Here is a 15,489-nt window from a genome sequence, read left to right on the forward strand (position 1 = left end):
AGCATAACTTTGCATATAATTCCCAATATACCAACCATATGGATCAGGAGGTGGTATTTGTGGTGGAGATTTGCCCATAGCCATACTCATTTGAAGAGATACTGCCAGACTCACCTAAGTAAAAGGGATATGGTAGGTAGACTATTGAAGGGTTTTGCCCATAATTGTAATTATCATCTCTTACCCCTATAGAACCAAAAATGGTGGATAACGAATCATCTTCTTCTGGTATCATATTCACATTACCTCTTTTTCTGCAATTGTAGTCCTTTCCAATGGCACCAATTCTCCGTCATGCACGCCTATTCCCATGATCCTTATCTTGTGTTGCATGGGTGTAGTTTTCTTCGCTAGTAAATCGGATGGTATCATATTGATCATCTTCAGTGTTATTTTCATTTCTACCACCACCCTCACCACCACCTTTACTTCCACTATTGGTAGGTGTGTCTAATCTTGTGTCAGAGTTGCTTGATCGAGAAGAATTAGTGGGAATATTTTCGTTGCGATTTATTTGACTTTACATAAGTTCCTCAAAACTCTCAGTAGAGTTCACCTCCTCATTAAGAGCTTTGTCCACATTGATACCTTCCTAGTGTGCTTGAGCTACAACATGAGGATCTGGATTACCTGCGTCATCATCTAGATGGATAGGTCTGATCTACTGATAAAGTTGGTTTCCCTCTGCATCATCATCTCCTATACAATTTTCAAACATATTCAATAGATCATAGTTGTCGACGCGATCTTCCTTAGCTTGTTTGTCTCGAATTGCAAGCTTCATATTATAGTAGCAATAGACCATTTTTTCTAACCTATTATATGAAAGCCTGTTTCTTTGCTTAGTGTGTATAAGAATGAAAATGCTTCAGTTTCTCTCACACGCGGATGATGATGTCATTTGTGAAAGAACTTTGATGACTAATTTTCTTACAGTAGGCGCATCAGTCTCATACATGATCCACCATTCACCTGAATTGTACAAAATTATGCATGTAAGTTCAACCATTCACCTGATCCAACTAATAAAAGTACGATGTATACTCACTAGGAGACATTTTTTATCTAGCAGCAATTGCAGCTCGCTCTCCGAACATTATCTTCGCATCTTTGAAATATGTTAGCTAGATACAAATCATACAACACCCATCAAAATATAAAACTTAAGACAATCAAATTCTTTAAAGTGTTATGACAAGTTATTTTCACAAAGTAAACTAAAGTGTTATGGCAAGTTATTTTCACCTCATTTCCAAATTGGGCAACTTCCGTTGAATCAGGATCCAATGTTTCATATATATTGTGCACAGCCCGAATAAGTTCACTATCATTTGCCACGCCTTCTTTATATTGGCAGTGAGGATTCAAATAGTGGGCTGCATCAAGTAAATATTGAAATACATATTTAATAACAATAATTTAAAGTTAGATAACTTAGATCAATGAAAAAACATGTGGAACGAAATTTAATTTAAACATATTTGGGTTACTAGCTGCATGAAAATCGTGTTGTAATATTTTAAACCATCGATCATCGATGATTTTTACCACCCATCGTGCATCATGTTTAAGTAATAATTTGTCTTTCACACCATGCATCAACTTATAAACGGATCCCAGAGTAGGATACACATCTCTATCGACAACAAGTAAAACTAGACAGAGAGGTGTTCTAATAAATCGCAAATCTTAAGCACCTATTGCCAAAATGAGTGATCAAGTACTATGGATTCCACATGTTGTCATGTTTCTCCTCGCCGGAAGTTGCTATTGCCCCAACCAGTACAAGTGAACAACTGCTTCAACCCCATCATCTTTTGATACAAACTATCTAATGCAAGATAGTGGATAGCAAATCGAGTGAGACCAAGACGAATAATATCTCTACCACAAATCTCACACATCTTTGCCAACAACCAGTTATGGTTGTAAATAAAATTTATGATCTTTTGAGCCTTTTTTATCACCATAGAAACCGACTGGTTCTTCCCAATTTCTTCGAACATGAGATCAATGCAATGTGCCGCACACTACGTCCAGTACACATTATATTTTTTCATTAACTTCTTCCCTGCGACGACATATGCGGAACCATTGTCGGTGACAACTTGAACAACATTGTTCGGTCCAACCTCCTCCATTACATCCTTTAATAGCCCATATATATATTTTGCATTTTGAAGGATCAACAGACTTAATGAATATAGTCTTACCTTTTGAGTATGCCATGAAGTTTATAATGGACAATTTGGTTGGACCTGTCCAACCATCGGACATGATAGTGCAATCATAAGTTGCCCAATCCTTTTTCAAGTTGTTGACATGCTCTTGCATTTTAGTAAACCCTTTTTCCAAATTTACATTCTGTATCTGATAAGGTGATGGAGGTTCCACTTCTTCTCCTGCTGCTGACATTCTATCACCAAGTTTTTAAAATGATGAGATACTATTTTTGAAGGAAGAACATTTTCGTAGATGAAGAACTTGGCTATCAAGCCCTACATCTTTTCTTTGATTAACCCTCTAGAAAAGAGATTTTTAACACTTTTTTGGCGTGCTTTAGATGACTTGTAGAGACTTAGTGCTACTGGGGGTGTTGGTTGTGATTCCTTCATGCTTGATCCTCTTCGCAACTGTGAACCACTACTAGACCTAGAACCTTGTCCCCTATTCGGGAATTTATGTAGGTGTTCCCTATCCCATTGTACTGCTTTGGATTGTCGAATTGCAGCTCGAAAATTTATTCGCTCTTCAGGCCCCATATCATCATTATGATCATCATCGTTGTCATTGTCGTCACTGTCACTCAAGTTTATGTGACCTTCTCCGCGAAGTTCTGCTTGAATCTCTTCTATCTGTTGTGCTTTCTTGTTCTTTTGTTGCTGTTTATATCTCAAGGTGTTTGCAATGTGTTGTTTCATCTCTGGTGGGACACTTGTGCAACGTTGCACATTGCTTCCAGGATTCATACCTGCAAGGTGGTATTTCAGTTTTGTCACTCCACCACCCTTCATTACAAGGCCATAATATTTTCCTATTGAACCTTGTTTATTAGCTGAATTTGGAAGTGCATGCTCCCAAGCTGAATCACGTGCTCTTCCTCCGCTGGCCATATTAGTACCTAATAACAAAAGACATACACAATCACAATTATTAAATTCCATATTCCATTATATGCAAAATCACAATCACAATCATTAAAATTCATATTCCATTATTATGCAATTTTTCAGTTTTTCCTTCTCCCAGTCATATTTGATCTAATTGTTTTGATACGTATTACGGTATTAGTGTATTACTTACTTTTCTATTAGATAATCTTATATCATAAAATCTAAGATAAATATGTATTTTTTATTTTCACCACTAAAACAAACCAAAATTGACTAATTTTTTTTTTGGTATGCTCTATGTCTAATATTAATGGCTGACTTCTCTGTTCTTTGTCATTTTACACACTAAAGTCCACAACCTATTGATTTTGTTCCCCTTTTTTTTTCGATATTTTTCTTTTGGGTGTATTATGTATGTTTTGGCATGCCAAGAGTACATGATTGAAGATGCAATATAACTCAAATGCTGCAAGCCCAACTTGGCTGTAGAAACTGGACATTAATCATGCATTTATGCCATAATAGCAGTATCACTCAGTCTCCAAAGTTTTATATGCAAAAGAAAAGTTGATACCAAAATATTATAATTTATAACATGGATACACTCATACACTTAATTTTGATTCACCTTGTTATATGAAGTGATGCATGTTGTTTGTGTTTTCGATGGAGTACCAGTAAAGCAGTAAGTATATTATTATTAGTATATACTAATATACATAATACATTTATGCAAATTAAATAATTAAACTCAAATTTAAAGTTTAAACTAAACAATTAAACCTGTGGCTATATAAGGTTTATCTGTATTTGACTATTTGGTTGCAGTCTTGCAGGGCAAGGGGGTCACGATGGGGAAGGAGGCTAGTCACGCCGGAGGCCGAAGGAGTCAGGGGGTCACGCTGGAGGCCGAAGATAGCTAGGTGCGTGTAGGGGCTGCCACAAGGGGAGAAGAGAGAGAGAGAGAGAGAGAGAGGTGTTGTGCAAGGGGAGAAGACAGAGAAGAGAGAGAGAGATCTGAGAGATGAAAATGGAAGGAAATGGGACTGGGCAGATGCATATCTGAGTGTATAGTCGCCAAATTTCGACGAAATTTCGTCGACAGTTTACAAAAATGCACGTGAGGCTACTTCAAAATTTCGCCAAAAAATTAACCAAAATTAACGGATATGGTAGAAAATTTCAGAACCACAAAAAAACCCGAAATTTCACTCATTGGCTGTACTCCACAACCTTTGCAAGTTTGTATCTTTATCATGTCTTGTTCTTGTAAATATGTCCAAGAAACAAGGAACAAAAGAATGTAGAGGGTAAGTATCTCATATGTTCATTGCTTCTCCTCAAGGGACCCTATTTAGATTTGAAAACATTTTTTAAAATGTTTGGGCCCAATGAAAAGCTTCACAAAATCAATGCAAAACAAAAACCTTAGACTATAATCTTTGAGAACAAATTTGTTATCATGTTCACACAACTTTCACAAACATTTATTTCAAAATCGAGAACTCTAGAAATCATACCTGGTTGACGATTGAAACCAAAATGTTTAGTCCTGCAGCGAGATTATCCATACAGCTAGTAAGTACCAATAATCTAGCCTCCCAACAAGAAAATCTATTAGCTCGTCCGTTCACAATTGCTATCTACTAAGGCCACGTTTGTTTTACCGTGTTTGTTAGGATTGTGTTAAATATCACCCCTATTGTAACGACCCAACCCAAATTTCCACTAGAAATTTAAATTTTTATTTAACTATGTTTTTAAGATATTTTTTTAAGGATGTGGATTTGTATTTTAAAGATTTTGAGATTTATTTGGAAAATAAAAAGGGTTTTGATTTAAATATTTATTTTTGTTTTAATTTGGGCTTGACCCAAAGTTGACTTTTAAAATATATGGGCTTTCGATTTTGACTTTGGGTCCGTTAGATAAGTTTCGATCCCACGATTTCATAGACACGTAGCACACGTCGATCCAAGTTACAGTTTGAGAGATATGGACGTTTGAAGCGAGGGGCAATTTCATAAATTTGACAAATTGGGTTTAAAAATCAGAGTTTTTTTTAAAGAGGATCTCTCTCTAGCATTATCTAGAACATTCTCTCTCCTCCCTTTATCTCTCTCTCCCCGTCACTCTCTCTCACTCCACTCCCGCACCCCTCCCCTGCGCGCATCACCCAGCCACCCCACTCACCATCACCGGCCACCCTTGGCCCCGGCGAACATCCCTAGGCGCCGACCCCCCCTCCCCCCAAGCCTACTCTCTCTCTTTCCCCCGCAGACCCTTTTCTCTCTCTTCCTCTGTGTGCGCGCGACACCATCATCGGAGGACAGCCTCTGGCCATTTTCCCGACGGCACGAGATCACCGACGTGACCCCCGTGAGCCGGCCGTCCTCCTCCGTGCCTCCCCTCGCTAGCCCGCCGCCCCTGTGCGCAGCAACTAGCCGGAGAAATCTAGTCACGCCGCCGGCCATTTTGTCGATTTCGACCACTCCGGAGCTCCGATCACGAAATTAATTGGTGGGTTTTCTTCCTCTTTTATTGGGCTTTCACTTTCCTTTGGTTTTGTAGTTTAAAACCTTGAATTTAAAAACTTGAAATTCTGGGGTTTGATGTCATTTCGGATTTTTCTATAATTTTCGGATTAGAGGGCTGTTATTGATGTTTCCTTGGACAATTTTATGCCTAGGAACCTCAATCGATGTTTAGAATTGAAAAGGATGAGTAGATTTTAGGAAATTAGGTATTTTGGCTAAATTTGGTCTTGGAGCCGCCATTTGGGGCGGCAATCGCAGTGGTCTCAAACACCCACTGTCATCTCTTGAATGTAGGATTATTTAGAGTCATTGTTGAGTTGGTTTTTGAGTTGGTTGTTGATCTTGGGTAGGTTGGAAGTGATTGGAGAAACAGAAAGGTGTTTCAGACTGTAATTGGAGACTTTGCTGATAGTGAAACCATTCTAGGACTATTTTCCTGATCGAGATAAGCCATACGCAGGTTCCTTTTAAGTTTATGACTGGTTTTGGAAGTGTGGGTGATGTTGAGTTGAGCCAGGAAGTTTTCAAGGAAATGAGAGGGTGTTTATGGATTAAGAAGAGTAAGTTATTAATTGTTGTTTAAGCGAGAGTCGGGTGGGACGCTTAGGTTTTACACACACACTCTAAACGTCGTTGAGTCGAGACTAATCTTATGTTTTATTGTTTTATTTTTAGACGAGACGACCGTGGCTCGTGACGATCCGGCGGAGGATCGAAGCTAGGGCTATCTCAGTGAGTGGACCCTTCTTCCTTAAAATGATTTATGAAATTTGCATTTTTATCTTGGTTAATTGAATTTGTTTTAGTAATAACAAATGTGAGCGAACTTTGGTTTTCAAATAAATTCATAAAAGATTTCATTAATCCTATTATGCAGGATAGTTTGAATTTGATTTGGGATTTAATGAAAATGTTGGATTTCGGATTTCAAATGCTTCATAATTATGTTTTTAAAACATATGTTTACATGTTGGTTTTAGTGAGTTGTTGGGCTTTGAGAAAGGAATTTAGTTTCTCATTTTATATACAAGGTTCATTTAATATTACGGTTTTATCGAAAAGTAGTATTTGATTTATGTATATAGAATTTGATTCGGATTTCGTATGATGGCTTATGGATTTAAAGTTTCTTTTGGGAAAGTACCATGATATTTATTTTCAGTGGAAAAAGGATCTATTATTTGGTTTATGGAAAAAAATGGTTTTCAAACCACCTTTGAAGTACCCTCCAGGTTATCAGATTTGATAGGTCTTTGGGACCCATCACGGCACACATATAGGCTTTGGGCCGTGTGTCGGGATGCTTCTCCCTTTGGGGGCCGCTCTGCGTGCACGTATGACTAGGATTGCCTGCACGTGCTGATTTTATTCGCACGTGTGTACGGCCAGGATATTGCCTGCACGTGTTGGATTTCACTCCGCACGTGTGTATGGCCAGGATATTGCCTGCCTGTGCGATTCAGGAATTCCGCACAGGTGTATGGCCAGGTTATTCAGGGTATATAGCATGGTGGGAAATGCATTTGGTTATTTTCAGAGATTATTAAATATGATTTTAAGTGAGGGATTCTTTTGAATTCTATCAAGGTTGCTGTTACGATGTTTTATGGTTCTTTTGTTTTAAGAAATTGTTATCTTGAGAAAATATATATTGTTTTATTGGATTTCTTAAGTTTAAATAAACTTTATGGTTTTAAAACTGGGGGATTTCAAAGAGTGACGTGAGGTCTTAGAGCTAAACGTGGTTTTGAAGGATTTTCTGAAACAGGAAGTTTACTTTTGTTTTCGTTTTTATTAAACTGTCCACTCACTGAGTTTGTCTCACGGATTATCTTGTTTTGTTTTAAATTGTTCCCCTAGGTAGTAGCTTTGGTGGAGGTCGAGCCAATAACATCGAGGCATTTACGTCCATCTCCCTAGTCGGACCCTGTAGGCGCCATTTTATTCTTGTAATAGAATAGCAGCTCTTATAACCACTCTACAATTTTAAGTTGGATTTCTGTGAAATTGTTAGGTCTGAGACCCTATTTGGTTGTGGTAGAGGTGGTTGATGATTTAGAAGTGTTTTTTAACAGGTTTTGAAATTTTTGATTAGTCCATTTTCAAGGGAGGCTCTGCCGAATTTTCGGTAGGATTTTCCTTGATTTTGGATTCCCACAGGACCTCTCTAGGTTTCAGGGTGAAATTCGGGGGCGGTCTTGTCACCTATACTATGTTTGGTATCACACGGTGCTAGTTTAAGTGGGATTGCATAGCATCAGTTTTTCTTAAAACACCCGCTTAGACATCCTTATATAGCACGGTCTGTGAGACATCCTTCTATAGCACAGTGTGAGACTGCGAGAGTGAGGCCTGTCTGTCTGCGATCTCGTCATCTCTAAACTTAATTTCTAGCTCTCTCAGTCAAACCCATGGGCAAAAACAAACCAAAATCCCATATACAAACAAGCCATCCAATGTAAGGAATTCACATAAATCAATCAGAAAATACAAAAGAGTATCCAAGTATCTTCTCATCAATCAGAAAATACAAAACAAACCAAAATCCCAAATACAAACAAGCATTACAAGAATATTGTCAATAGATATCACCTATTTTATATCAGATTTGAATGTGACTGATATTATAAAACTTATAATATCAGATAATTTTTTAGCTGATTTCTAAACTCTATTAGATATCACATGGTTTTTTTCAACTGATATATAATATTTTCTTTTTTCTAAGAACTTATAAAGACATCAGTATAAATTGTTAACTGATATCTTAAAACAACACTTATAATTTTTTATCCTAACACTGATATGTAATGTATTTTTTCTGACTTAAATTTTTTTGTCCTACTCCCAAGTCCCAACACTTAGACATATACAGATATACTAAAAAATAAAAACCTAGGTCTATCTCTCAGCTCACTTCTCTCTCTCTCTCTCTCTCTCTCTCTCTCTCTCTCTCTCTCTCTCTCTCTCTCTCTCGCCGTCGCCTCCTCCTCCTGCCCCTTCTCCCTCTGGTCTCCGTCTCCTCCAACACCCAGCCAAGGACCCGATTCGAACCCTAAATGTGTCAAACCCATTTCCAGCGATCCATCGTTTCAGACTCGATCTCACTCTGAGTCTCTCAAAGCTCAGACACGCCCCCGCGTACGCCTCCCTAATCTGCTCGCTCGATCTACCCAGTCGCCAGTGGCGGCCATTGCCTTGGTCGCTCATGAAGCATCACCCCTTCTCCGACTTTGGGTTGCGGCGTCGATTGGAGGTTCGAAAAGTATGTGGGTTTCCATTCTCTGTCTTCTAATTCTGTTAGTTTAGGTTTCTAAATTTCTTCAATTTAAAGGGATTTCTTAAAGTTAGGGTATATATTCCTTAAATTTCCGAGATCATGGGGCACGATTGAGGTTAGGGAAATTACTTCCTTCAGTTTTTCTTCAATTTGAAGGTTTTAATATTTATCAGTTCCATGAATTTCCCACGGAACTTTCTCTATTTTGCCCCCATATAGATCACTTGAGGAATATATAAATATATTACTGATCAATTTCTCATTATTCCTTCATGATAACCATGGCTTTGGGTCGTAAATAGTGAAGGTTGTTTTGGAAGGTGATCATGGCTTTGGGTTCTGGCTGGGATGCTGAAAAGATGTGAGTGTATTTGCTTTCAATGGCTGACTTCGAAATAAGATATATAAATAATTTCTAGCTACTTCTTTCTTTTTTATTTTAATTCGTAATCTGTGTGTATTTGATTTGAGGGTTGTAGGCTTGATCTATATTTGCATGATTATATGGTGAAAAACAACATGCACCAGGCTGCTGCAATTTTTAAGAAGGAGGCTGATGTTTTTGACACTTCTGTTGGTTAGTACTTTGCAATTTTCAAGTAGTAATTGAAGTAAAATCTTGCTGTGTATAGGCGTATAGCTTGATGGTTTCTATCTCAATTTTGTTGGTTATATATATTGATGAGTACTATATATATAGGCGTATAGCTTGATGGTTTCTATCTCAATTGTTCCATATATCGAGTCAATTAAGAATTCTTTGTTGCTGAACTGAATGTATGTTATTAAATTATGCTTTTCCGTAAGTGAACTTTCTCTATTTTGCCCCCATATAGATCACTTGAGGAATATATAAATATATTACTGATCAATTTCTCATTATTCCTTCATGATAACCATGGCTTTGGGTCGTAAATAGTGAAGGTTGTTTTGGAAGGTGATCATGGCTTTGGGTTCTGGCTGGGATGCTGAAAAGATGTGAGTGTATTTGCTTTCAATGGCTGACTTCGAAATAAGATATATAAATAATTTCTAGCTACTTCTTTCTTTTTTATTTTAATTCGTAATCTGTGTGTATTTGATTTGAGGGTTGTAGGCTTGATCTATATTTGCATGATTATATGGTGAAAAACAACATGCACCAGGCTGCTGCAATTTTTAAGAAGGAGGCTGATGTTTTTGACATGCACTTCTGTTGGTTAGTACTTTGCAATTTTCAAGTAGTAATTGAAGTAAAATCTTGCTGTGTATAGGCGTATAGCTTGATGGTTTCTATCTCAATTGTTCCATATATCGAGTCAATTAAGAATTCTTTGTTGCTGAACTGAATGTATGTTATTAAATTATGCTTTTCCGTAAGTGAACTTTCTCTATTTTGCCCCCATATAGATCACTTGAGGAATATATAAATATATTACTACTCAATTATTCCTTCATGATAACCATATGATACTTATGGGTCAACTTTATAGTTCTCCCCTAAGTTGATTGATTAGTACTGTTACCTATGTATTATTATAATTGTGAGGCTCTTTTTCTTTTCAGTCATTGATACAACCGAGGGATTCATACATGAATGGTGGTCTTTATTTTACGATGTATATGCCTCCCGTCAGTTGAAGCATCAAGATGAGGCCAAGGCAGAAGCATCTGTACCTAAGGTACCTGATAATTTGCTGAGAACTATTTTGAAGTACTTGTTTTGCCACGTTTTGGTTGTAAGATGGTGCATCCTATACAACTATTTTTCATTCAATTTTCAGGCTATGCCAATGAGAGAGAATGAACAACAAAAGAAACGTCCAAGAATGCCACCTTCACCAAACAACCAACAGAGGCCTCGAAAATGTCTTAAGGGTACTAACTCTAATAAGATGCTGGGGCAACCATCTGGAAATGTCAATAAATTGAATATCTCAAAGTCAGTTGCAACCCTTTCAAGGTATTCCTTAAAATGTTTTTGTAGCTCTGCATTGTTTCAAAGACCAATGTCATTTAATTTGAACTCATTCATACAGGTCATTTGGATCCTCCAGACCCATGACCATGTGGTTACTAAGGCCTGTGTGATAGTGGTTTAATTTCTTATTTTTCATTTTTAATTAAATACTTGAAAGAAAATAGAGAAGGAAAGAAGATAACACAATGGTGGCTAGGAAATTTGCCTAAAATGCAGAGCAGTGTTTCCCTTTTGTTAACATTTTCCATTCCTGTGTCAGCCATCGGCATCAACAACTTCCCAAGCATGCTCAACAGCAGGTTGTGAGAATATTGTCTAATCTATCAACTTATCAAGTCGCTCTAATAAGAACCCCAAATTGCTAGTTACATTGAAAATTTAAATATTCAGGTGCAGGACAACAGAAATGGCATTAGCTTGGGCAGGACTGTCACTGTGGATCCTATGCTTTATGGAATGCAAAATGCCATACTCTCAGTAACTGGAGCTCAGGGTGCAGGTTTGTTTATGTTGTTAGGATCACATTAGGAATTATAGTGCTCAGCGCTGTGAAATTGCACATATCAGATAATATACATGCTGTTATTACACTGAGAATTAAGGAGATAAAGTTAGAGGATTTTCATTGTTCTGTACAACACCTTGATTTCTTTCTACATGTATCTACTACCTCCTGCTATTTTTATCTGGCACCAAAGCTGCACACTCTGTCCTGAAGTAATTATTTGATCCTATAATTCAAGTTATTTAGTGATTTAATTATTTATTTTGTGATCCATTGAAAATGGATTTTATCCCAAGCTGTCTTTCCCTGTTTGCTTAAGATTAATAGTGTTTACAACAAGGAAAATCAAATAATCTTGAGGGTTGATGTTCTTGAGGCATTGCTAAGGTACAATTATATACCCTGTATTTGGTTTATTTTGTTCTCTCTAATGGGATATAATGTGTGTGAGGTTTTGGTTTCTCATGGCCTGACATGTATATAGGTTTGGCATAAGTCCAAAGTGTTTATTCTCAGACTAGTTTCTTGATGGAGTGTTCGTTTTTATTAACGGATTAACATGACTTGTGTTAACCATGAAACTGGAGTGGTATGTTTCTAATTTAATTTCATATACATTCACTTGATTTTGTTGTGCAGTTGTTGCTGTGGTTTGCATTTTTTTCTCACTGCTGCTAGTGATTTGCACTTAAAATATTTGATTGGTTCTGACCCGTATACTCAATAACAGCAAAGAAGGGGCTGAAGGTAGCCATTAAGGTATGTTAACCTTTGAAATGTACACACCACACGCGGAGACACATGTGTGTCAGTATTAGTTGGTAGTGCATTACTGCAACCTTTAATGTTCTTTTTGTTGCTGCTTCTCTTCTTTTCATGGGTAATCTATGGAGTTGTCCTGTGAAGAATTAGAGGGCCTTATCACTTTTTTATGAAAGTGGCTTGTAGAAATTTAGGTTTTCATTAGATCAATGCTCTTTTGTATGTGTAATAACAAAGCAATTCTACTAACAGATTGATAGTTTTCCAAATTATTACTAAATCACAAGTGTAAGTGCTATATTAGATGTCATAAAAAACATGGCCCATGTCTCTGTTAACCTTGTGTGGTTTTGTCAATTAATCTATGATTTTGAATACTTGAACCAGCTGCATGGCCCAAGATTGTATTGCCTTTATGTTGTTCATACATTTGGATTGAATACTTGGAGTATGAAGTGTAATGCAATTGAATCTAATCTGATATGCCTTTTGTCCTTTTAAGTGGTTCATTAAGTAATGTATACGTACTGCCCAAATTTTTGACTAAGTTCAACTTGAAGAAACTGCATCTTTGTGCCCTTTTAATTAAGTTCAGGTTACCAATTGGTCCAAACTGCAGCTGGAGTAAAAAGGCAACCTTATTTATTCTTTATGCATGTTTAGTTGAAAATTGAGATGAATAAGGCATGCATGTAGTCAGTATATAGGACTTGTGAGATCAATGAATTTGTGGTTAAATTTGAGAATATATATTCCTTTGATGTTTTCAGTGGTCCAATCTGAAGATCAAGCGAAGCGGATACACACAAGATCAAATAGATGAGGTGCGGGTGGAATGGGGAGATTTGTGAACTTCAATTATCTTGAGACCGACAAGTTGGTAGGTGGTGTACGTTTGCCTTTTTTGTGGATAGAATTTGCTGTCGAGCATGTTCATATTTTGCAAAGCATGGAAGAAGATTGAAGATTGGTGCTTTTAATTAGAATACATGCTGCCATGCCAATATTTTGTAAATGGTGGCAAAAGTTAGAACTAGCTAGAGACATAGTGCTGATTTGCAGATTAATTAGCCTAGGTGCTGCCATGCTAATATTTTGTACATGTGGGCAGCTTTAATTTGGTATATTACAACTTGTGTTTTGGTTTTGTAAAGGTCTTCACAAGCATGTTTTGGTTATCTTATTAGATATTTGTACTGTAAACCTTTTGGGGCAGCTTTGAATATTGTTATTGGTAATTATTGAAATATATATATGGAATGAGAATGAAAGATTTTGTGTCTGCATAAATTTCTGGCCATTTCAATTTACTGGCTCAAATTTATGTATTGATATCCTTTTTAGGTGAAAAAAAACTGATATATAATGTACATAACAACTGGTCTAAAGGATGTTTTGATATCAGTTTTGGACTAATAATTGATATTTTATAACGCTTTGATATCAGGTTCTTTCTCAGATCTGATATAAAAACAATATTTAGATATCAGAACCTATTCCATACCTGATATTGATATCAAGATTATATATATCAGATTCTACTATAGACCTGATATTGATACTATAATTTTATATCATATTCTACCTCAAACCTGATATTGATATCGAGTTATATGTCAGTATTAGTATCCAATACGATATCTATTGACCAATTCTGTTGGTACTTGGATTTTATAGATATCAGAAATAATATCAAATTGGATATCCATTTTGTATTTAGGATATCAGGTTGAAAAAGAAAAATGATATAATAAACAATGTTTACATATCAGTTTAAAACTGATATCTAAAATACCATACATTAGATATCACGACGCCCTATATCAGACGGCTACCCAAATAGATATCAGTCCACGACTGATATCTATCGACATTTTTCTTGTAGTGAAGCAACCCATTAGACCCGTTTGGTGAAACAGATTGAAGCATCCTTCAGATCGCCGTGATGTGGTCCGGAGCCAGGTCTGAAGATGGGTGGGCTGCTGCTTCGATCGACCCGCATGCCGATCAACCTCCTAAAGCTGAGGGAGGGGGAGTGTGTGTAGGAAACGGAAGGAAAGAAAGGAATGAAGGAGAAAAGAAGAAAAAAAATAATCTGAGGGAGGGGGAGGAACTCGGGTGAAAACAAAGAAGAAAGGAAAAAAAATATAGAGGAAGAAGAGAGAAGAAAGAATGGAAAAAAAAAAAAAAAAAAAAAGGGAAGGCAGCCTTGTGGGTTGTGCGCACGCACAAAGAAATAAAAAGGGAGAAGTAAAAAGAAAGAAAAATGATGAATGTTTTTTGTAAGTGGGTGTGGGCACAATGTAATAAAAAAATATAAAAGAAATGTAAATGAGAACAAAAGAAAGAAAAAAAACATAGATAATTAAATTTTTTTATTAATTTAAAATTAAAAGTAATTATAGCATAGTCCGGTCATGCACCAAACACATGATAGTGTGTATTAGTTTATCCAACTTCCTAATCCGATACAGCACCAAACACAAGATAACACTTAATCTAGCTTACTCCAGTCCAACACTATCCAACACAATCCATAAGAATAGTCCAGTCTAACACAGTCTAGCGTACCAAACGTGGCCTAAGAGATGTCATTTTTCTTATAAATAAAAAACTATATTTAAATAAAAAGCTTAAAAGAATAAACTAAGTTCAATAAGACAGTCAGAGCCCTCCCTGAGCGAGGGCACCAGGGGCGACCGCCCAGGGCCCAAATTCAACGGGGGCCCAAAATTTTATATATATATTAGAATATTTAAAATTAGAATATGTATTTATATATATAATTTTGCTGCTGAGCGTATTGTTACAAAAAAGAAAACGTGGGTATGTATATATCATTGCTGGTTAGTGGGGCCCAAAGTTAATGGCCCAAAGTGTATAATCATTGCATATACCTTGGAATAAAAGAGAAGAAGCTGAAAGTTGAAAATGTTTTCTTTTTCTTAAACAAATATCTTACTCTCTCTATCAGTCTCTCTCTCTCTTTTAGCCTTTCATCTCGCCCTCTTCGACTCTTCCTCATCTCAATCAATTGATTCAATTAAATTGAAGACTTAAGTTAATCCTTCAGCTCGCCCTCTTCAATCTTTTCTTGAGTCTTGAATTTCAATGATGTTCCTAAGTCCTAACATTTTAGAGTCTTTGGAGACAAGGCAAAGAAATTAGGGAATTTGCAGAATTAGGGGTAAGTCTTCTATTGGATCATAAATTTAGGTGTCATTGTTCTTTGTTTGTTTTTTTTTTTTTTGTTTCAATTTTATCATTTGTTTGCTTCATTTTTTGTGTGTTTATTTGTTATCTCTAGGCTCTAGCATAAACATGGGGTAGCT

The 15,489-nt window shown here is 36.6% G+C and overlaps 1 protein-coding gene across 2 annotated transcripts; it reads left to right on the forward strand.

The window, feature by feature from the left end:
- Positions 1 to 8,629: 8,629 nt before the first annotated feature.
- Positions 8,630 to 13,365, forward strand: LOC147273212 (uncharacterized). Of its 2 annotated transcripts, none has more exons than XM_086227646.1 (9): positions 8,630 to 8,915; positions 9,233 to 9,291; positions 9,410 to 9,507; positions 10,476 to 10,591; positions 10,694 to 10,872; positions 11,150 to 11,189; positions 11,281 to 11,389; positions 12,035 to 12,154; positions 12,928 to 13,365. In XM_086227646.1, the coding sequence occupies exons 2-8, from the start codon at positions 9,257 to 9,259 to the stop codon at positions 12,085 to 12,087; spliced, it is 630 nt and encodes a 209-aa protein (XP_086083772.1). In that variant the 5' UTR covers positions 8,630 to 8,915; positions 9,233 to 9,256; the 3' UTR covers positions 12,088 to 12,154; positions 12,928 to 13,365. The 2 variants fall into 2 exon arrangements, with proteins under 2 accessions (XP_086083772.1, XP_086083771.1); XM_086227645.1 differs by having other exon boundaries at positions 9,251 to 9,291.
- The last annotated feature ends 2,124 nt before the right edge of the window (positions 13,366 to 15,489 follow it).

Source organism: Dryas octopetala, chromosome 9, assembly GCF_963921425.1.
Source record: "Dryas octopetala chromosome 9, drDryOcto1.1, whole genome shotgun sequence".
In the NCBI taxonomy this organism is placed as follows: Eukaryota; Viridiplantae; Streptophyta; class Magnoliopsida; order Rosales; family Rosaceae; genus Dryas; species Dryas octopetala.

Coding starts and splice junctions, on each gene's coding strand:
- LOC147273212 (XM_086227645.1), top strand. CDS start 8,859: ATGAAGCATCACCCCTTCTCCGACTTTGGGTTGCGGCGTCGATTGGAG. Junction 8,916..9,250: donor GTCGATTGGAGGTTCGAAAA/GTATGTGGGTTT, acceptor TTGTTTTGGAAG/GTGATCATGGCTTTGGGTTC. Junction 10,873..11,149: donor TCAGTTGCAACCCTTTCAAG/GTATTCCTTAAA, acceptor TTCCTGTGTCAG/CCATCGGCATCAACAACTTC.